At 44.5% G+C, this 23,056-nt stretch overlaps 3 protein-coding genes across 3 annotated transcripts; 2 read left to right on the forward strand and 1 right to left on the reverse strand.

Annotated features, from left to right (window-relative positions):
* The first annotated feature begins 654 nt into the window (after nucleotides 1–654).
* Nucleotides 655–2,622, forward strand: uts2r3 (urotensin-2 receptor 3). Its single transcript, XM_084026550.1, has one exon. It carries the CDS (start codon nucleotides 674–676, stop codon nucleotides 1,811–1,813), a length of 1,140 nt encoding a protein of 379 aa, XP_083882676.1. The 5' UTR covers nucleotides 655–673; the 3' UTR covers nucleotides 1,814–2,622.
* Nucleotides 2,623–9,540: 6,918 nt separating this feature from the next.
* khdc4 (KH domain containing 4, pre-mRNA splicing factor) lies at nucleotides 9,541–16,586 on the forward strand. The gene is made up of 14 exons (XM_084027318.1): nucleotides 9,541–9,679; nucleotides 10,077–10,254; nucleotides 11,408–11,536; nucleotides 11,628–11,707; nucleotides 11,802–11,854; nucleotides 11,941–12,119; nucleotides 12,305–12,516; nucleotides 12,652–12,712; nucleotides 13,328–13,388; nucleotides 13,512–13,774; nucleotides 13,854–13,997; nucleotides 14,559–14,668; nucleotides 14,774–14,859; nucleotides 15,776–16,586. Exons 1-14 carry the CDS (start codon nucleotides 9,651–9,653, stop codon nucleotides 16,006–16,008), a joined length of 1,818 nt encoding a protein of 605 aa, XP_083883444.1. The 5' UTR covers nucleotides 9,541–9,650; the 3' UTR covers nucleotides 16,009–16,586.
* Nucleotides 16,587–16,738: 152 nt separating this feature from the next.
* Nucleotides 16,739–21,890, reverse strand: LOC311024758 (NADH dehydrogenase [ubiquinone] flavoprotein 1, mitochondrial-like). Its single transcript, XM_084027319.1, has 10 exons — nucleotides 21,648–21,890; nucleotides 19,932–20,014; nucleotides 19,679–19,849; nucleotides 19,424–19,607; nucleotides 19,166–19,355; nucleotides 18,815–19,027; nucleotides 18,495–18,661; nucleotides 18,317–18,398; nucleotides 17,756–17,901; nucleotides 16,739–17,637 (listed from the first exon to the last, which is right to left on the reverse strand). Exons 1-10 carry the CDS (start codon nucleotides 21,729–21,731, stop codon nucleotides 17,542–17,544), a joined length of 1,416 nt encoding a protein of 471 aa, XP_083883445.1. The 5' UTR covers nucleotides 21,732–21,890; the 3' UTR covers nucleotides 16,739–17,541.
* Nucleotides 21,891–23,056: the final 1,166 nt, after the last annotated feature.

The raw sequence follows: 23,056 nt of genomic DNA on the forward strand, positions 1-23,056 counted from the left end.
CCTCTGTGCGCCACACTGACTCGGCACATTCTCACGTCCCGGTCCACCTCCGAACCACCGATGCGCAAAAACGCACATCCAGAAAGTAAACGCTGATGATTTCGATTGTACAAAACAACTCATTCATGTCTTTAATGCTACTTACATTTTATTGTGTGTCCCAATTAGCCTGATTGTTGTCCAGCTGCTGACCATAAGAAGGTTTCTTCGGAGGTTTCTAGATTTACAGCCTTCCGTCGGAGCCCTCCTACTCCGAAAATCTAATTATTTGACTAAAACCATGACAGCTCATGCCCGACTCCCTGTTAGACTGTAAAACCGTAAAGGCTGCGCCAACCAGAGCAGGTTTTCGGTTAAAACATAAACCACCCTGCTTTTTTGCTGACGTTTTCATTTCTCCTGCGTGTTTGACTTTATTTGCTTTATCATGATTCACATAAATCCCTTCAGCCTTTAGAGATCCAGATCACATGGGCTCTGTTGTCTCTACCCCCAAGTGATTTCAATAAAAGCCTCAGAAACCAGAGAATCTAAAAGGAAAGTATTAACAAAATCTATTTCTGTTGCCCTGTCTTCTCCTCCTCCCTCCTCTTCATCTTTCAGTTTGCATCGACAGACATCTAACATTTACTGCCCTCTTTCTAACCACAACGCTTTAGAATAACTTCACATTATGGACCCTTCGGGCTCTTTGCCTCCCCCGTCCCCATACACCTTTCCTATTATCCCCAACTTCTCTGTGCCCTCCTCCCCTCCCTCCTCCTCCCCCTCACCCAGCCTGGCATCCACAGCTCTCTTCTGCTCCCTCCTCTCCCTCCTCTCCTTGATGGGCATCACAGGAAACCTGTACACTCTGGGCCTCCTTCTGAGGCGTAGGAGAAGCAGGAGACGCGGCGCAGGACCGACCTGCTGCCGAATGAGAGTACCTGTACCATCCTGTCTGGCAAACGCCTCCTCCCCTTCCTCCTCTCCCATCTCCTCTTCCTCCCCCTCCTCCTCCCTTCACCTCCAGGTGCTCAGCCTTGCTCTCGCAGACCTGCTCTACCTTTTCACTGCTCCCTTCATCGTGTATGACAGCCTGGCGTCCGGCTGGGCCTTCGGGGAGCTGGGCTGCCGTCTCCTCCTGAGCCTGGACCTCCTCACCATGCACGCCTCCATCTTCACTCTCACCGCCATGAGTCTGGACCGCTACCGGGCTGTGGCCCATCCCCTGCACACCTCCTCCTCCAACTCGTCCGGCCTGCTGCGCGTAGGCCTGGCCTGGGGGCTGGCTGTGGCTCTTAGTCTGCCCATGATGATCACGCTGCACCTGGAGGATGGGGAGAACCAGGAGGGCCAGCTGTGTGTGCCGGCGTGGGACGAACAGAGCTCTAAGGCCTATCTGAGCGTGCTCTTCTGCACCAGCATCCTCGGTCCGGGGCTAGCCATCGGAGCACTCTATGCTACTCTGGGCCGGCTTTACTGGGTGTCTCAGACCAGGCCGGCCTGGGCCAGCGGGAGTGGAACTGCTTGTCCTCCACGTGCCCCCAAACCTAAAGTCCTGCTCCTCATTCTTGGTATCGTCCTGGCCTTCTGGGCCTGCTTCCTCCCGTTCTGGATCTGGCAGCTGCTGCCTCTCTACCAGCCCGACATGCTGCGGACGGTACCGGTAGGGACGCAGGTGACGGTGAACCGGATCCTCACGGGCCTGACGTATGGGAACTCTTGTGTGAATCCATTCTTCTACACACTATTGACTGGAAAACGACGACGCAACCGGCAGACGCTGACATCAGCAAATCAGCTCTGCCGTAAGAGCAGTCCACTGCAGTAGTGTGTGTGTGTGTGTGTGTGTGTCTAACAGTAGGCAATTAAACATACACATGACAAGGTGTATATGAATGCTTCATGAGTTCAATAATAGGCACCAAAGAGTGTTGGTTTATCCTAAACTAAACAAATGATGGCACTTTGAATAAATAAATGCTTTGTGAAAGAACTTCTTCCTGTTAGGAGACAATCAAGAAGACAATCTCTGCTCCATGTGCAACCTAATTAATGCTTTATCTGAAAACCTTTTCCAAACGTTGGTGGTTGTCTTTAATTGCTGTAGTAACTGAGTTTACAGATCATTTGGTTTGAAGTGTTTACTGATATTATATTTGTGTATAATTGTGACTATGGTAAAGTAATATCATGCATTTCTAACAATCACTACAGTCATTACTCGTACAAAGTCATGAAATGAGGTTTGAGGACAGTAAACCTGCTGTAAGAAGTGATATTAGGAGAGTTTGTGTTGAGCGTGCACAAGAACGTCCAATAAACCCTGATGCACTTCTGCTTGTTTTCAGACAACCGTCACAGAAAAGGTTTGTTTTTCTAACAACTGGCTGTAACTGGTCAGAACCTCATCGGGACATTTTTCTGAGACATTGTTTGTTGACTTAATGATTTATGTTTGAGCGGGTCAACAGTCTTTTGTTTGCTTCCCCCCGAACCCCGACATATCTTCCCGACTTTTTTTTGTTAATAATCATAACCTGCATGTTGGGTTTGAAAAATGTATTGTTTTTGAATCATGCAATGCTTTGCATGGCCTCAACTTGTATTGATCGTTACTGGTTTTTATAATAATCCATAAGCCTGGAATAAAGAGTTTGCTTTCTGTAATTGAGTGTGTGATCTGATCTTTAACATTATAGTGTTCAACAATAACAGAGGTGGAAAAAGAAGAAGGACCTGACAAAGAACAAATATGAAGTCAGGCCGAAGAAGGCGACATGGAAAAGGTGAGGTGTGCAACGGGAAAAAAGAAGAGAATTCAAATGTGCTTCGTGGATAAGACGAATCCTGGAGTAGCATTGGTACTTGTTTGTATGCCTGTGTCAGCGTGTGAGTGACTGGAAGGTCTTCCCTGTTCTTGTGTATACACACCGGCTGCTGTCTCCGTGTCTCCCTGCAGCAGCAGCCTGTCTGTCTGTCCAACTCAAAGGCTGCACTGTGCTGCATCGCAAACCCTGCTGCTCTTTGACGCAGATGAGTAAATATTGCTCTTTAACAGACGGAGTCAGGATGAGGATGGGACAAAAGGGGGCGGAGTCGTATCACAGGAGCACGGAGCTCTGCTCAGAAACATGGCGTTCTTTTTTTTGGAGCGAGGGGATGTCTAGAGGTTTAATACTGACCATGTGATCATAAGTAAGGAGACTATTGTTGCATGCCGTCTTCTATCTCTCCCCTCTTATTTGTCCCATTTGTTACTTTACCTTTACTGATTACTTATCATTTATATAATTATGTGTGTATATATATATATATAAATATATATATAAGGGGAGGGACAGAGGAGCATTTGGAAAAACTAGGAAACCTGCAGAAAGTTATAGATATCATATCATGATATAACAGATTTGAGTGTGTTGTAAAGTAATCACATCTTGAAGAAAACCTAAATATCCTCAGTGTAATCTCAGATCAGTGTAATTTGCAGTCGATGTATTAGCTTGTAATTTAAATCAAATGTAGTTCAAATCTAATTCAGTTATAAGCTCACGTTTTAAAGCTACAGCGTATTCATCTGAGCACTTTCCCTTTATGAGTAAATAAATAAACCAATAAAAAAAGTAAAAGAAATATGAATTGGACAAACTTGTAAACAATGTTTTCTTTATGTGTAAATGTAAAAAAAGTATTTCATTTTGCACAGTAGAAAACCTCTGTTCTGTATACTGTAAGGGATTCAACAAAATGCACAATGTATTAATTCCCATTCAGGCAAAAATGTGCACATTAGAAACAGCAACACTATCCTCTCAGGCAGGGCTGATGGTATTGTCATCTCATAGGAGGGGTCACTCTTTTTTCCCTTTCCTCTCCCTTATTCTTCTCACACTGCTCTCTATTATTATTATTATTATTATTATTATTATTATTATTATTATCATTATTATTATTATTATTATTATTATCATTATTATTATTATTATTATTATTATCATTATTATTATTTTATTTTAGCATTGCGCAAACAAAATACTTTTTAAACTTTTTTAAACAAATATAATTGGGTTGTTATTACAAGGAGTAGTTTAAATTGATATGAAACAAGTATAAAATAATAAAATAATGTACAATTTAATGTAAAAAAACAATATTTTTTTCGTGGGCCAGAAGGAGAGGGGGGATGGGCCGGATGTGTCTCGTGGGCCGCCAGTTTGAGACCCCTGCTCTAAGGGAAGAGATTCTGAATAATATTCTAGACCTTTAAGTCATTTTTGACAGAGCCGCTGAGTGATCCGTAAATGTTTCAGTTTCATCACTGGGTAACGGTGTTTTTCTTTGTCCATTTAAATCCCACAGAAAGACCATTAAGCTCTATTAACTGTGCACTTTAACTGCGTTTTGTCTTGACGTGCGATAGCTTCGTGAGTACATTATCCCCACGTAACGGATTATTTGAAGGATTCCAAGTTAAAATGAGACTTGAATTATGTGGGGAAAGCAAACTAAAGGGGTTTATTTATTAGCACATAAAGTGCATACATGTAGAAAGTGAGGAGAAGAAACCCTGAGTGATGCCAACAGGTTACAGAGACACACAGCTAAAGCATTTGTCAAGGCATTTCTCTGCACTGTTATGCCATTACTGCTGAAGCTTCTATCGTCCATGCTGCACCATGTGTTTCCAGTTACCTGTCCCGGCTACCTCAGAGCACAACGTTCCCACTGCAGTTATTACCCGGAGCCCTGTGCGGTCACACCACAGGGGGGCGCTTCTGTTGGGAAGTTAATGCAATATCCATCCACCTTTCACGGACAGCTGAGGCCCTCTCAGCACATTTGTCCATTTAAATGGAATTCCGTGCAGACAAAGCCAGCTCCATGTACGTTTGAAATCATGAGCCCTAATATGAGACTGTTTTGGACCCCTGGGTCATACCAAAATGACAGAAGATGGAGATGGAGCAGCTTGTGTAAAGATGTAACCTCTCCAAAAAAGACATTTTCGCAGCGGTGTGGATATCAGCACAAAGAGCTTGTTGTTCAGTTTTGGGAGTCTGCATAGCCAGGCTCTGGGTGTCTGCGTCTTCTAAAACTCAATATATCAGATGATTAAGTCCTCCCTCAGATCTGTGGGGATGACTGAGTGTTTGATAAACTTCAAATACGTGGTGTTTGGTCAACCCAACCAAATGGATGGAAAATATTGTCTCAGTTGGCAGGCTGGTCGATCTATAAACTTTGTGTTCGTATTTGCCAGCACCGAGCGACTCGCTCCAATCATAACTTTTGTCCTCCTGCGCAACAGAAGCGTTTGATTTCATCCTGAGATGGCGGGCAGTGTCCTCCTCCTCTAGTTTACGGGGGGAAAGAGCAAAGGACAAATATTTTCTTTTGGGAGCGTCGCTCTGTTCTACCTGAAGATTTCATAAATCCAGCACATGTCCGTTTCCTGGAACCGCCAAGCATCTTTCCATCCCAGCAGTCCTCGCCCCGCCTCCCAGCCTCTCCTCTTGACCAGTGTCTGAGGCTGCTGCAGGTGCCCCTCCCCTGGGCAGCCCGCTCAGGAAAGCACCCCGCTGCGTAGACGAGACGAGCCCGTGGCTCGGGCCAAATTCACGCTGTGAGGTGTATAAGAGGCTCCCATTCTCTCCAGGCATACACAAAAAAGAAAAAAAAGATTCCCTCCGCACTCCTCCTCCGCCTGCCCTCCTCCAAAATTCAATCTTCCCATCTGTTTTCCCTCTCTCAATCACTTTTTGTCCCCTCCACACGGTCTGCCTCGCCTACAGTCTCATTCCTCTGCATGGCCGCACCTTATGTGGCGTTAATGTTCATAAGTTTCACCATAAGATTTTGCATTATGAATAACAAAACCTCAAGTGGTACTCAAATGTCCCAAATTCACTAACTAAACAGACTTCTAACATCTGGAACATCAGCTCACATCAAACAAATTCAACATTTTTACGAAACTACCGCACATGTAGTCAACACAGTATTAAAAAAACTGTTTGTAATTTGCTGGTTTGACAGCACACACCGAAACCTCGGGGCTTACAGTGTTTCTTTGTTCAACCCATGGCAACTCACCATGAGGCGCCCTCGTCCTCATCACGTCCCCTGACTTCACACCTCTGTGTCAGCCGCCTGGATCAGGCGAGACCCAGGCTTGTGTGCCTTGAAGGCCGGAGGTTACATCAACCAACATACACATTACGGTTCACACTCGGGCTCTTACGAGGAAAGACAGCAAATATGACATGTCTGCCCCCCTCACTCCCTCTGGCTGTTTCTCTGCCCCCCCCCCCCCCCCATCCTCCTCCTCGCTGCCCGTAAACAGTCATCCCTGTCGACTCAGGCGTCAAAGCTCCCCTGACCTCTGACCTTCTGACACTTCACTCATCTGGACCCCATGTTGTTCATGCAGGGAGGTCATGGCTGAGGAGGGACACTCTGCATTTCCATGACAATGTTCAATATGAACACAAATGCATCTGTAGACTGTTATGTGTAAGAGCTGAAGCTAATCGATTAGCAGAAAATTTATCTGCAACTATTTACAGAAGAATTTTTTCAAGCAAAAGTACTAAACATCACCTTGATGAGCTCTTCAAATGTGAAGATTTGCAGCTTTCTTGAGTCTTGTGCATATGTTGGGTTCTGGACATTTGAACACATAATAATGGACATTAGAATTGCATTGGACATTGGACTAATAGACTAGTAAAAATGTGCCAATTGTGCATTTCAAACAAAGGAATGACAGCTAGGAGCGATTTTGTCATGGCTTTAGGTATACACGTTAAATTGGTCCAAACAGCTGTAACTTCAATATCACTTCCTCATCTGTGAAGGTGGAAGAGTGAACGGTGTGGTGTTTAGAATAAGAGCGCCACCTGCAGGTGAAATATAAGAGCTAAATGTCAGATTTGAATCCAAATAGATTCATACAACAGACCGTTGCATCACATTTGTACCTTTCTGTTCCTCACAGCTCCGCACAATAAACAATAAAGGATGTTTTCTCCAAAAGCAAACATTACTGGATCTGTATTTGCAAAGTGCCTCATAAAAACATTACCAAAGACAGAGGGAGGACAGTACCCAGAGATAGACTTAACATTAAATACATTTGGATACCTGCTCATCGTCCAGAACCGAGTCGTGGCTAATCTTTCCTTATGTTAACATGCTGTCATCAAGGTGTCTGAACTTTCACAGCTCTGCGTAGACGTGCTTGCTCTACACCAATCAATCATCTTGCACGTGTAAAGTTCGTCCTTTGGGTCGCTATTGTCGTGACACAAAAAGTGTGTACCTGAACACTTTATGAGCAGCTGCTAGAGCGGCTGCACGTGTTCCCCGCTGCACACTTGTTCTGCCTTTTGTCCGTATTTGCCCCGGCTGCATGTCCAGCTCGGGTGGCTCAGTAACTGACCCATCCCAGTAACAGAGACGCCTCCCGGCCTGAGGGCTCAACACCACAGAACAAGCTCTGTTCACCAGTGGAGAAAGAGAAAACACCATTTAATTCCACCTTGAATACATGTACGATCGCAGTTTATGGTCAAGCACGTCACTGCACAATGTAGAGGTAAATGGTAAAAATCATTTATATAGCGCTTTTGTCCAAAGCGCTTTACAGTAATGACTGACATTCACCCATTCATACACCAATGGTGGAGTCAACCACGCAGGGCGACAGCCAGCTCATCAGGGTGAGGTGTCTTGCTCAGGGACACCAGGCACTCAGCTAGGAGGAGCCGGGGATTGAACCGGCAATCTTGCGGTTACCAGCCAACCCGCTCTACCTCCTGAGCTAAACCTCCCCAGTTAGAGGTAGAGGTATGTGGAGTATGTGACAAAACCAATTAAATACATTTTCAGCTACGAAAGCTAAAGCTTAAGATCCTACTGCTGCTGTACTGTAACATTTTCAATACGCATAAATCTAATAAAAATAAATGTAATTCACTAAATTCTCCTTTGTTTAAAAAGGTACTGAGCGGCTTTTTTTAAAGAGAAAACTATGATTGAATGAAATCTATGACTTTAAAATGCTAGGAAGAGAAAAACTAGATGATTTGAAAGGTGCAATATGTAAAATCACACAATCAAGTGATGTTGATGATGACACAATAACAATTTGAAATCAAATTTAAATCAACTACTTCAGTAAAAACATACACACGTAAACCTTAAAAGGGAATTATTTCACAAACGGCAGCTTCATTTCTGTACTGAAAACATTGAATTACTTTCACTCTTGAATTGAAAAGCAGACTAAAAACAGCTTCGGTCCTAACTGAGCTGCATGAACAAAGCCAGAGTTGAGATTGAAAACGAATCGTGAGCCTTTTAGACATGAGCCACTTCCTCTTACGTACATGACGGACCTCAATCCTAATCAAAAGTTTTGCAGACTGCTGTCAACGCCCCCACAACATAGGACAAAAGAAATCCAACTAGGGCTGCTGGTTGTTCAATCTATTGATCCATGTCGCCCCCACGCAGCGTTCTCACCTTCCACAGTAACCTGCACCTCCTGGCCATGTCTCTGGGCTCCTGGGGGGTCAGTAACTCAACACCTGTGCCCGAGTACGGAGACGGACCACAGCATCAGCCGCGTCATGGCCTTTTGGGGCCTGGTTTCATCACAAAGAACAGCGTAAGCAGAAAGCTCGGGGCAACTTCCAACAAAGTTTAAATCTGAGAGGTTAAGTGCTTTGTTGGAAAGGAGTTAGTGACCACGTTTAAACAGCTCAAAGGACAATAAAGCCTGCAGGTCACATGAACATGTGATTAACAGGTCATGAAACATATTTGTCCTCCAGAATTTTGTCATTTTCAAGTTTATGTCTGAGTGAGCTGAACTCAAATGAGACAACATGATATTTGTGATTACACTTGTGAGTGGGGTTGACAAAGACATTATGGTTAAAAACGTTTTAAATGGTGTGTGATATACAAACTTAGTTGCCAATATTAAATACGAGCAAACAGTGGGTCACGTTAACTGTAAAACGTTGAAATGCCAACACAATGAAGGATAACCGCGCTATATGAAAACTTTGCCTTTCTGCCATAAATCCCCTCAGGTGGACGCAAACAGGTTCAGGAAAAGGTCACGTGAAAATGCATTAAAAAAATAAAGAAACCCTTTCTGGCAGAGAGACCCGAAGGCAAACGTCTCAATTTGTTTGCATTTAAAGAGTGACACAAACAGCAGAACCCAAACGTGTCCAAATCAAATCCACCCTGTCGGCTGCACACATTCATTGGTGCATTTTACAAGACATGTTAAGGAACAGATAACTCGTTTCTCACACCTACCTGAACTCCACGTCCTCGGCTGGGAGACAAAGCCCCGATGCCTCCTCTGGAGAAACACGCCGAGGGTGGAGGTGATGAAAAGGTGGGACAGGTGAGGCGGTAGCACCCCGCCTGAACCTCGTGTTGATGCTCGGCAGGTTTACATGCTGGTGTCTGGCGCCCCCTTGTGGAGCTATTTGCAAGCAAACGCTGTTAACCGGAAGCCGGAAACGGTGAGGAACGTACCACCAACAGTAGCCAACGAGCAAAGAGCTGCCGTGGAAGTCACTTGGGTGTTTTCTCCACATTTATTTTAACACTGAGAGGAAGTATTTCCGTTTGACAAGACATTGATGTCATATTGTGGAACTCAGCACGGCGGGTGAGTGTGTGAAAGCGGGCTGTCTCGGGTTTGTCTGCGGTATTTGACTCGCTGTCCGGATTCTTTCTGTTAGCCGGTTAGCTAACTAGCTAGTTTACGTAATCATGGCGGACGGTTGTCTGGCAGCTCCTCACTGGCTCAGGCTGGGTATCCCGTGTTTACACGGTATGAGCTATTTTAAAAACAATGCATGCCGTTTTTACGGTGCCTCTGCTCTGTGGACACGAGCAAGGCTGCCATCATAAGGGGGTAAACGAAGTGAGACCGCGAACCCGGTCTCAATCTTCATGGATCGATTTCCAAGACATCAACAATAACAGTCAGCGGCAGGTGTTGTGATGTTCCCCGTTTCCTAATTCGTTTTCATTTTCTCTGTCGTGTGTTTCTGTCCTCCCAGCCGCCGAAGCAAATGGGACCAGCCCGGCCCCGGGTCTGGTGGGATGGGGGAGGCTGAGGCTGCACCCACGGGGGCATTGGATGCTGCAGCGGCGGTGGCTGCCAAGATCAATGCCATGTTGGTCGCTAAGGGCAAACTCAAACCCTCGCAGATAGGCATCCCGGGACCCCCCGATAAGGTAATACGAAGCATGATAATATGCGCCTGTTTAGTCTCTAATTCAAGGTAATTTTACTCAATCATAATCAGCTCCGATGCGAGACCATCGCACTATGTTGGTATGTGTTGACATAGGAGAGTCGGTGCACATTAACCAACCACACGTTGCCTATGCTGTTAATACCATGCCTGTTTGGGCAATGTTGCAAATTAATTTGATCCATATTTCCAGCCCAACAGCATCATAGTTTATATTATTTGAAAATAATCTAAAGTCTTTCACAATGTTTTAAGCGCTTTATTATTGTTTTTGGTCTTTTTGCCCCAATGTTTATATAGCGTGACACAAAGGACTGGGTATCGCCACTGATTTCCCAGATCGATTCACAAGGTCCGGATATAATTTAAACTCCGATTCAATATCAATTCGGTTAGGGGTTTTTCAAGGCTTTGCTTTTTTCCAGCTCTTCTCTGTCTTCATAGTTTTTGAATCTGAAATGCAACCACACATCTGCCTTTAGGCTTGGCGGTGCCTTCAGTGGAGCAGCTTCAGTGAAAGCAGCGATCCCAGCCAGGCTCTGCTGCTACTCTTTGCAAACGACCGGTTCTTAAAATTACGACATCTTACGGTGCGAGGGGAGCCAGGAGGTTAAGTGGTTAACTCCGCCGATGATGTCGTGTCTGCGCTTTACAGTTCTCATTGTTGTCCCTCGATGCGGAGCAGGATAACTAGTTTCACTCATAGTAAGGCTTCTACACAACATTCAGCGAAGAGGCCCGGGTCAGAGCCAATCAGAGACGAAGGCCTGCCCCTACTCTCCCTCTGATTTGGCTCAGACCGTGATATTTCTTCTTTGCTGTATGCTGGTGTGAAAAAAACATTACACTACACACATAAACAGACCAGCTAGATGTTAGGAGCACCGGTGCAACCAAGAAACATTTTTAGTCACACTTCACTGATTTTTGGTCGCACTCTGGATCCATGCTGCGAGACTAACAGCCAGACTTCATACATCCACGAGAAAAGGCGCATATTAAAAGAGCGATCCTGGGATTTTATTAATCGATATCGGAACATTCAAATGAAGATCGATTTTGATCAGAAAGTCGATTATTTGAACCCAGCCCTAGTGACACATGGTTTTCACTCGACTCCCCTCCTCTCTCAGGCCGTAGGTATGGGGAAGCCTCCAATGCAAGCAAAGGCCAAAGACGACCTGGTTGTAGCTGAGGTGGAGATCAATGACGTCCCAATCACCTGTCGGAATCTGCTGACACGTGGACAAACACAGGATGAGGTAAGCTGCAACATGGACACTCGTATCTCACAAAATTAAGGTACTAGCTTTGCAGCATATTTTTTGACACACCTCACTTGTTTGTCTGCAGATCAGTAAAGTGAGCGGTGCAGCGGTTTCAACCAGGGGTCGTTACATGACAGCAGACGAGAAGGGCAAAGCACTACCGGGGTGACGTCTCCATGCCTCTCATTATCAGATACTCATCATGCTTGCTGCTTTAATAATCCTATGTTAACACAACCTTTCTGTTTTTTCCCAACAGGGATCGACCTCTGTATCTGCATGTCCAAGGACAGACTAGAGAGCTCGTCGACAGTCAGTACTGTTTCAGGCTGGTTTGAAGAATATATGTATTCATATATCATGTGTTAGACTGATGGTTTCTTGCCCTCGTTTTCCAGGGGCTGTTAATAGAATCAAGGAAATCATCACCAATGGTGTGGTGAAGGCTGCTACTGCCTCATCGTCTTCCTCACCCTTCTCCCCTTGTGGGGCTTCAGTCACAGTTTACCAGCAACACAACCCACCTCCTCCTTCACTGCCCCCCATGACCCACCACAAACCGCACTTTCAGTCTGGGGTAAGACCAGTTGGTCGATATATTCCTATTTTTTTTTTTTTTTTTACATTTCATGAACTAAGATGTTAATACCCTGAAAAGCTTAGAATAAACCCCACAAGCATCGCTGACAGCAGAACATTTTTGCACTTACTTAATTAATGCATGTAGTTGTATTTATGCTCTTGTTATCTTTACTTTTTTAGATGCATTATGTTCAAGATAAAACCTTTGTGGGCCTGGAGCATGCTATCCCGGGGTTTGTGGTGAAAGAACGGGTCGAGGGCCCTGGCTGTTCATATTTGCAGCACATCCAGGCTGAGACTGGGGCCAAAGTCTTCCTCAGAGGAAAGGGATCAGGTTGTTTAGAACCGGCCTCTGGACGAGAGGCCTTTGAACCCATGTACATCTACATCAGGTGGGTGTTGTGCTATGACTAAAAGATGAGGAACCACTGCTTCTGAAAGAGGATTCCTGCTTGTGAAATGATATGAACTAGCGTTTGCAGGATCATGGGATCAGTAGAACTAAATGAAGTCTGTTCTCTTTCCAGTCATCCTAAACCAGAAGGACTTGCAGCAGCAAAAACATTGTGTGAGAACCTGCTTCAGACTGTGAGTGATATCCTGTTACCCTGAAATGTTAAACCATGATACAGGTCTGTTCTATTCCATCTACTGTTGACATTCATTACAAAGATTATACAACTCCAATTGCACGCATTGTTGGCGTATACTGCCATGCAAAACGGTAGGACGAAGAGCTGTGGCAAACAAAGCTTAAAGTCAGTGTCGAATATATAAAAAAAACATGCACTTCCTTGTGGCATGAGTGGCATCAATGATATGAGCTTTTACAGATGTGCCATTTAGATAAAAAATAGGACACATCAGTTACAAGACTGTAGATAGTTGTGCAAGTGCTCTGTATATTCTGTATCACAAGTTAGACCACACGTTTGAGCGTTATTTTCTTCAGCTACAGCTTCCTGCAGAGAGTTCAACAAAAACGTAGAAGCTCAAAGAGAGTATTTGCTTCTACCAGGAGGTATCGATAAACGGCATTTCATCGTTTGTATTAAAGTTCTTATTATTGTACAGTAGGTTTCTGTAATATTCTCTTCAACAAAGTGACATGCTGTTTTTTTTCTGCTGCGTTAATATGATGACCTACAATAGAAATGTTCATGTTGTAGTTCCTTGAACCACTAACAAACCCTCTCTCTGTAGGTCCATGCAGAGTATTCTCGCTTCCTCAATCATATGAGCTCAATGATGCCAACACAACAAGGTACAATATAGCTGCTTGTCTTTCCGTGGTTGAGATTAATCACATGATTTGGCAATGCAATTGATTGTGGAAGTCATTGGAAGAGCCTGACTTGACTGGATTTCTCTCCCTTTCCTCCTCCAGGCTTTGCACAGCCTCCAGTGGTGAACGGGATGCCTCCGCAGCCTCCTTACTACCCGCCTGCTGGATACCAGCCAGGCTACGCCATGCCCGTCCCGCCGCCTCAGTCACAACCGGTGTCTCTACCTTACCCTGTCCCACCTCCTTTACATCCCACAGCGCCTGCAGGTGTGCCCCCTCAGTACTCCCTCCCCCCTGTCCCTGCTCCTGCCCACACCCTCACTCCAACGTCAGGTCCTGCTCCCGCTCCAGGCCCTATGCCACAGGTAGGGCCCGGCCAGCATCACCACATGTGTTAAGCATGCAAAGCCATTATACTTACTATATGTCTGCCCATCTCTGCAGACTCTTCCTCCTGTACCTTTTCCTCCATCAGCTGCAGCACCACCAAAAGCTCCACCTCCTGCCACTCCAGTCAACCCACCACAGAAGAGACGCTTCACAGAGGAGGTCCCAGAGGAGAGGAACATCGGGCTACTCGGATACCAGGTGATAAACAGCTCTTCCATCATTATAACCCGCCATTATTCTGCTGGGTTTTTTATCTTCATTTTGGTCCCCCTTTTCCTGACCTTGCAGTCCCCCGTGTTGTTTGCCTTTTGTTTGTATGCCTCCACTTTGTGTGTGTCTCTCCGTGTGTGTGTCCGTGTGTGTGTTTCTCTCGTCACTTGTTTTCATCATATCTAGTGTCTTTAGCTGCTCTATGACTTCACTCTCTTTGATTGATCTACTACAGTCCCATCCTTCCTTTCTTCAAGTGTTTATGTACATTGGCTGAGATGGCATGGCGTGCTGTTTCCTGTTGTTCACTTGCAGTTTGCCTGTGTCTTTCTACTGGTAATAAGGTGTTTCAGGAAAAGGTATTATTAATATAGTGTCTTTCATAGTGGCTGGGGAAATGTCAGAGTAGTCAGACATGTGGTAAGCTATTCACAATTAGTTGTTTTTTTAACTTTGGTTTTGGTAGAGATCGTATTCATATTAGCTGCTGTCAGGACAGGGTTTAGTAGAGGATGTCTGCTAATCGCGTGTGTGTTTTTCTGCTCATAGCATGGACCCATTCATATGACTAATTTAGGTGCAGGCTTCCCAGTGGGCAGCACAGAGACTACAGGACCCCCGCCACAGAGTTCCTCTGGCCCACCGAGTGAGAGGGACAGGTACACAGAGTGCTGTTATATTTGTTTACATGTTTGTAATGAAATATCAATAATGTTCAAGGGCCAGTAGGCCTACTCACCCCCGTTCTGCCCTGTGTTCTTCAGTAGGCAGCTAATGCCTCCACCTCTGCTGCCTGTGAATGGAGTGAGACCCAAGATGGAGGAGAGAAGGGGACCGCACGGCCCCGTGGGTAAGGGCATTATCATGTGGACTGACAAATCCCTCTCCAAAGCCAAAGCTGCAGTTCCTGACTATGGACTGTGCCCTTTATGAGCTCAGCCTGGATCTTAATGTAGAGCTGCAAAGAGTAAAGTGTAAATCTTCTCCTCAGCCACAGCTCTGTTGTTGGAGTGGTTTTACTAGATTGAAGAGGTGTATCTGTTATATAAAGGCCAGTCAGATATATCGAGACAGATAGTTGTCCCCAAACGCCTGTATTTCTATAGATTTGAATTTGTTTTGTTTTGTTGGGAAGATTAGAGAACTGCTCACACACTAAGCTTCAAACGTATAATGATTTCAGGATTCTGCTGCTGTGACTAGAAATCTCCAGATAGTGAGGCGGAGCTATGTCTCGGCAGCTTTTGTGCTTTGTTCAATCCTTTGTAAAGAAGTCTGATAAATCGAGTCGACCTTACCGTCCCGTTCTGATGACATCATCAGTCTGGGGTTGTCTGAAGCTTGTTTGCTTTCCTCACTAACAAGAATCTCTCCTGTTTTTGTGTTTTTCTCTTTTTCTCTGTGTTTTTCTTCTCTTCCATGTATCTCTGGGGTGATGCCGGATTCTGATTGGGGGTGGGGCACGACTCGTCCTGTGACGCTGTCTGACCACTCGATTGGACGGCCCTAACACTGTCGCTCCCCACCAACCAATGGCTGCTTTCAAATGGCTGCCCCCCCCATCTCTACTCTGCTGACAAACTATGATTTAAATCCATTAACTATTTGTTTCTCCCAAAATGTGTTTGGAATAATTCACTTGAACCCGTCCTATTTCCAACATGTTGCCGCTGTTTTGTGTTTTTTCTCTCTCTCCCTATATTTCCCTCCCTCTTCCCCAAATGTGCCACCTCTTCCTTTCTCCCCCTCCCCTCTTCTCCTTTCAGACCCCTCGGTGAAGAGATTGAAAACTGGTTTGGTGGCGTACGCCGGCGACTCCTCAGATGAAGAGGAAGACCACTCAACCTCCAAAGCCTCAGGGCCAGGTAACCCTGGGGCAGTACCCCCCACCTCCACATCCTCAGGCTGGACACAGGGCTACCGCTGCCCTCCTCCGCCACCCCCTCGTGCTAAAACACAGCCACAGCAGCAGTCTATACCCTTCTGGATGGCACCCTAAAACAGGAAAAATCTAAACTCCTTCAGTGCTTTGAGTCTTACAGGACGTTCACCCAAACTGAGCCTGTCTTTTTCCATCATTTATCACGTGGAAATACTCTTAACAGCTTCATGTTGGTTGCAGCGTTATTTTAGTACTTCGGTCCAAATGGACATGACTAATGTTTTGGAAAACTACTGTTTGGTTCTTTTGGGGGCACACATCCTCATTTGAAGATGGACATTTGCAGGACTGATCCTGAAACTATTTTTGTGGATGTATAGAAGGTCAGATGAGCGATATTCAAACACCAGTTTTATTGGGAATGGTTTGAAAACTGATGCCAGGTGAAGTGTTGGAATATTATGTCTTTGTAAAAAACAATATCACAAGACAATGATCACTGACCACTTTTTAATTTGATTCCTAGTACAGCTTTTGTACTTTGTCCCCTTTCCTTTTTCCCTGTCTAATCAGTGACACCATCTTCAACTATCCTACTGGTCTTTTTGTACAGATCATAATGGACTAATATGTAGTAAACATACTGAATTTATTTCATGCTTTTATGAAATAAATAAACTTAATTTATTGCCGTGCATGAGCTTGTGATTCTTCCTAATGTGAATTTGACTTATTTAAGTCTGTTTTGCCATACGTCATCACAAACCAAGATGGTCACATCTGCCAACAACATGAATAAAATGTATATTTACAAATAATTAGACTACTCATTATTGCATGAATACTCCTGAAAAACATGTTACAAATTAGAGCTGTCAATGTTCCTCTATAATACTTTTTGAATTTCATTCCATATTTTTTTCTATATTTGACCACACTACACAGGCTTCTACATTACCAATGCATATGTTGAATTACCAACAGGTGACAGCTTTCTAGATAAGTAATAATTAACAAAGTAAAACAACCACAATGCCGTTCTCCTGGGGACGCTGTGTCCCCGTTGCCATGGCTACGCCCTCCTCATCAGCTCTACGTTCCTGTTCTCACGTACATCCTGCTGTCGGTCTCGTTCCAGATGAATCAGCCGATGGAGACGCGGGTCGATCTTGCTAGCAGTAAGCAGCATGAATGCATCTTTTTCATGATGTCATTGCTTCCAGAGCTCCGTCATATCTTTGTTTCATCTCACCGAGTGCTGCCGCGCCGTTATCTCCGATATTGTGATTCAGAAAACTGTATTGTTCATCAGACTTCATGTGTCCAAAGCATCTATTTATGCGGGAGGCCAAGGCGAGGAGGGCGAGGACTGCTAACGTTAGAAAACATGTTTCTAAAAAAAAAATTAAAAAAAATCGAATACTAGCATTCGAATAGGACTGATTTGTTTACTATTCAAATTATATTATATTCCTGAAGTTCATTCCAACAGCCCTATTACAAATGAAGATTTTGATTGGTAACTTCTAATTTTAAGCAGTAGAACTTTGCATTAATCAGTGCAGATTAAAAACTAAAGGAATAAAGTATGCAATGCTGTATATCACCACCAGCTATTATGACTGAATGCTGAAATGGACACCTGCAGTTTCAGATCATCTCAATCGCTGGCTCTCTTGGGGGATTTTTCTTGTTATACTGGTCGATGCGGCTCTCCATGATGGGCCGAAAGTGACGGATCAATCCCTGTGGATGAAAAATGAAAGGCGAAGAAGAACAAAGGTGCTTGTTAAAATGTAAATTAGTGCTTGAACATTGTTCTTGAACGGCTTCATGTGCTGGATGCTGGTTTCTGAGAGGTCACCTGCACAGGCCAGGCCGCTCCGTCTCCCAGGGCACAGATAGTGTGTCCCTCGATCTGCTTGCTTAACTCCCAGATCATGTTGATCTCTGAAGCTGCTGCTTCTCCTCGAACAAACCTCCACATCATTCTGTCCATCCAGTCGACTCCTGGGGGAGAGGACAACGAGAGGAAAGGTGACTACAATAAAAAAGCACCCCAACCTTTAAAGCAATGTTTCCACCAAACATAGGTCGTCTTCTGCTGAGTCCCACCGGGGGAATTAATAATACTTAGTAGTTAATAGTTAGTAAGTTGTTGTAAGAAGGGTTAGGTGATGCATTCTCAACACTGCATGGTGACTGTCTTGCATATATGGATTACTGATCAGACACACAGGCACAGGCTGGCCTTCACCTACAAAATGTCACTCAAAGAGACACATGCCGGATAGCTCAGTTGGTAGATTTGGTGCCCCAAGTCCTCACTGCAGCAGCCCCGGGTTCGAACCGGACCGGCAGCCCTTTCTGCATGTCTTTTTCCATGTTTGGTTACTGGTGTGAAATACTCCCTGCAGTTCCTTACCCTCTCTGCAGGGGGTGCACTGGCCACAGCTCTCGTGTTTGTAGAACTCAACCAACCGTGCGATGGCTCGGATCACATCAGCCTGGAGGAAAGATACCATTCTCAGATTATCTCTCCAGACTGATGGTCACTGAAGGGGCAGCGCATTTTGTCATGTGCATCATGTATCGGGGTTTACAGATTTATCCAGAACTATGACGGCGGCAGTTCCCAGTGCAGTCTCTGCACGGACCAGGTCATCGAAATCCATCAAAACATCGTCGCACACATGCCGAGGGATGATGGGAGTGGAGGACCCCCCCGGGATCACTCCTAACAGATTGTCCCAGCCGCCCCTCACGCCTCCTGCACCAATCACACCATGGGACAGAGGAGCAACTTCAGCGTCTTACACCAGCGGACACACACACACACACACACACACACACACACACACACACACACACACACACACACACACACACACACACACACACACACACACACACACACACACACCTGCGTGTCTGTCTATGAGCTCCCTCAGAGGAATAGACATCTCTTCCTCCACTGTGCATGGTGTGTTGACGTGACCAGAGATGTTGAACAGCTTCGTTCCAGAGTTCCTCTCCCTCCCGAAGCTGGCGAACCAAGCTCCACCCCGACGACAGATAGCAGGTGCTACGGCAACCGTCTCCACGTTGGAAACAGTAGTTGGGCATCCAAACACCCCTTAGGGGAGGACACACCAAGCAGTGAATATTCACTTAAGAGCAGTCATTACAATACAACCCTATATTATGGTTTCTTAAACCACAATTGACCCCAGGAGGAAACCAGATGTTGGAGGCTGTTGAGCTTTTACCTCACCTATGTCTGCAGGAAATGGCGGCTTGAGTCTAGGTTTCCCTTGTTTGCCCTCAAGAGACTCGATGAGGGCCGTCTCCTCGCCACAGATGTAGGCTCCGGCCCCCCGCATCACAAACACATCAAAGTCAAACCCAGAGCCACAGGCGTTCTGCCCTATCAGCCCCGCTTTGTAGGCCTCATTAATGGCCACCTAATTGAAGAGCAGAGATGAGTATAAAGTACCCGGCATGTATGGACGTCTGTGCCATCTATGCATACCTGCAGATTGGACGACTCGTTGTAAAACTCTCCTCTGATGTAGATGTAGGCAGCCCGAGCACCCATGGCTCTCCCAGCGATCACACAGCCTTCTATGAGCTTATGGGGGTCATGACGCATTATCTCGCGGTCTTTACAGGTCCCGGGCTCCCCCTCGTCGGCATTCACCACCAGGTACTTAGGCCTCAGGCACAAAAAGAAAACTCAATACACTGATAGGCCACATCACTAAAAACATCTCTTTCCTTCCCCTACCTGCCACCGCTGGGTTTGTTCATGAAGCTCCACTTCATGCCGGTGGGGAAGCCTGCTCCTCCTCTTCCACGTAGCCCGGAGATTTTCACCTCATTTAAGATCCACTCTGATCCCTTCAGAAGGATCTCCTTAGTCTTATGCCAGTCTCCACGGCTGAGTGAGCCCTTGAGTCTGTTATGGAGGGAGAGGACATGAACAAGGATACATGAGAGACTTGAGATAAAATGTCATTTCTTTTCTTTGCTGGTTTCACCTCCAGTCGTGCCGGCCATATAAGTTGGTGAATATCCGGTCTTCATCACTCAGCGGGCCAAACGTGGTCTTTTTCGGCTTCACCTGGTGAGAGAAGGATAAAAGAGAAGCGTGGTTGACTTGAGGGCCGTGATGGATGCATGACAGTTGGAGCTGCCATCACTTAAGGCCCACAACTAACGATTATTTTCACAACAGAATCCTCTGCAGATTATGTTTTTGATTAATCACTTAATCCATTTGCCTACAAAATGTAATAACATAGTGAAAACTCCAGTCATAATTCCCCGTAATCCAAGATGACTTCTTCAAATGGAATTTTTGTACAACCAAAAGTCCAAAGATATTATGTTTATTATCATTTAAGACAAGTAGAAAACATAGTTACATCTGAGAAGCTGGAACCAACACATTTTTGGGTATTTTTGCTTGATTATCAAAATAGTTGTCAGTTAATGTTCTGTTAATCGACTAATCATTGCAGCTCTAAATCACTTATGTAATTTCAATATTGACAAAAGAGTGAAATGTTGACTGCATTGTACAAAAATAATTATTATGGCCTAGGGGTGTGAATCTTTGGCTTCACAGCGATTCGATTAACGATACAGTAGTTGGTGATTCGATACAAGGACGATTTCTTTTGTAACCATTCGATTCGATTTGATTCTGTAAACCACGATTATATTCAGTAACTTGTAACCAAAATTCTATATCCATGAAATAAACATGCAATAATGCGAGTGAGACTATCGGTATTCTTCTGAAAGGTGAAAAAAATAACATATTTATTCTATAAAAACGTAGTCCTGCATAATATTTTATGCTGAATACAAAAATGTAATTAAACATTGCTCAGTTATTTTTGACATTTTCAATAGACTACATGCTGGCAGGGGAGAGAGTGTCTTAAACGAATTAAAACAATCATAAATAAGAATCACGATTCATCCGATTAAATGCATTTGTAGGCCTATCGATTATTGGTGAAGCCAAAACGATTCATTCTATTTATTTATTTTAGCAGATCGATTTAATTGAATCTATAGTACTGACAATCGATTCATCGATTAATCGAATAAATTGTTACACCTCTATTATGGCCTCATATATTTTGTCAATAGTGGAATTTTGTTTTCCGAGTTAGGATAATGTGTATCTTTAATATGTGAATTAGTACTGTCTCATTTTGAGGGGAGGTTCAAATAAATGAAAAACACTTTGTAATAACATCTGAGCACACGGCAATAACCAAACAGACCTGGATACCACAAAACCCACAAAAACTCAATTCATTCAGCTAGTGGGCCTTAAAAAGCATATTGAGAACACTTGGATATATTGCAGTATATCGTATTGCAGTAGGCTATCATAAGGCTATCATAAGTGGTAATGAAATTATATTAAAGGACAAAAATGTATGTTACAACAATTTCATTAAATATAGCCACTTTACTTCTTTCGGTGATCACAAACACTAGAACAATGTGAAATATTTAACCCTAAACACAAATTTATCCAAAATTGAAATATATGTTTAAAACTTTTTCTTGCTATTTTAATGTTATGTTTATCTGTAGTTCCTGCTTACATGCTGGCTTTTATAAACTCCCCTGTAATCCTGTATGAAAGTAGACATGTAGGTGTGCGTGTTGTTTTACGGGTAGAGTGCAGCGTGTGTGTTGCAGTGCGTGTTGCAGCGTGCATACAGGCCTACCTGGGACTGCGCTGCAGTGCTGTAGGTCAGACGCGGAGCGACATGCCGCGTCACAGCGCCCCACAGCATCCGCCGAGGCAACATCCCGCAGGAGACGGCGACACCTCACTTCCTTCACGCGCTTCTCCCCGCAGAGCTTTCCCGGCCAGAGTCCCCGTCCCCCGCTAATACACTCACATCGATTTGAAGCATCCGCTGTAACAGGAGCTCCGGTGAGGACCTGCCGGTTCACCTTAATTCAACTAAGAGGATTAGCTGACGAACTACGTCACATCCTAGCCCAGCTGCCCGCGCGGCGCCGCACAGGTACCCATTTTTCGCAGGTGCGTGCGCGCGCCCACACACGAGCATGAGGGTCACTATGCGCGAACGTTGCGCGTGATTTAATGGATTGTTAATGAAGATACCCACTAAAGTCGACCCATATTGATGAACGCTGACTAACCCATTTAACGACGGTCTTTTTCCACCGCGGAGGGAAAGCACATGTTACTAATTCCATCAGTGATGGCTCTGTTCTATTTAAGTGACCCGGTAAGCGTGGCCGCGAGGCAGCTTGCACTAAATCCCGAAGGAAGGCCATGGAGCTGAAGCCATCGTTCCGGTCAGGATCCAGAAGTGTTTTCTGTTAAACAAAACAACGTCTATTCATGTCCACTCTGTTGGATTTTCCATCAATGGAAACACGAGACTCTAATGAAATGGGCTATTCTAAGGTGGTCTAAAAAAATCTACTTTAATAGAAATCTATGTAATGAAATCTGCTTCAGAGTCATACATAACAGCTGATCCATCACTGATACTACACCATATTCACATGTAGAGCGTGGATTCTTAAACTGTTTGGGGACAGGGACCCCTTACAGGGAGAAAATTTTCCAAGGACCCCGTCATAATCAGATTAAGCACATGTCAACCACTGCTGGAAGTATGAGTTCTTGTGATTGTGTGTGGCTTCTTACTTTCAGCAATCCATTGAGCGACCAAATAGGAAGCCTTCTGGGCTATCTGTATATGCATTATAAAAAATTACATTTTATCATTAATAACAAATTATTTAGCTGACTATGGGTTGCGGACCCGGGGGTCCGCTGACCCCTATTTTGAGCTGTGTTAGAGTACAGTATCTCCACTATAAAAGTGTCTCCACTGCATAGTTTGTCCACCAGAGTGCACAAGTCAACTACAATTTCCTCACTGAGCACACTTGTTGGTCACAACTCTTTAATTACCAAATTAACTACTTTTTATAAACTTAAAAAATGTTTATGATGTAAATCAATAACGGAAACATACAAAATATCAAGCTCAGATATGTTTTATTTATTTTCTTTACAATAACTGAAACAAATGATGGGAAAAATGAATTCATAATTCTGAGAAGGTTCCCACTAAAAACTGAAAGACGA

The sequence above is a fragment of the Eutrigla gurnardus genome (genome assembly GCF_963514095.1).
Source record: "Eutrigla gurnardus genome assembly, chromosome: 14".
NCBI lineage: Eukaryota > Metazoa > Chordata > Actinopteri > Perciformes > Triglidae > Eutrigla > Eutrigla gurnardus.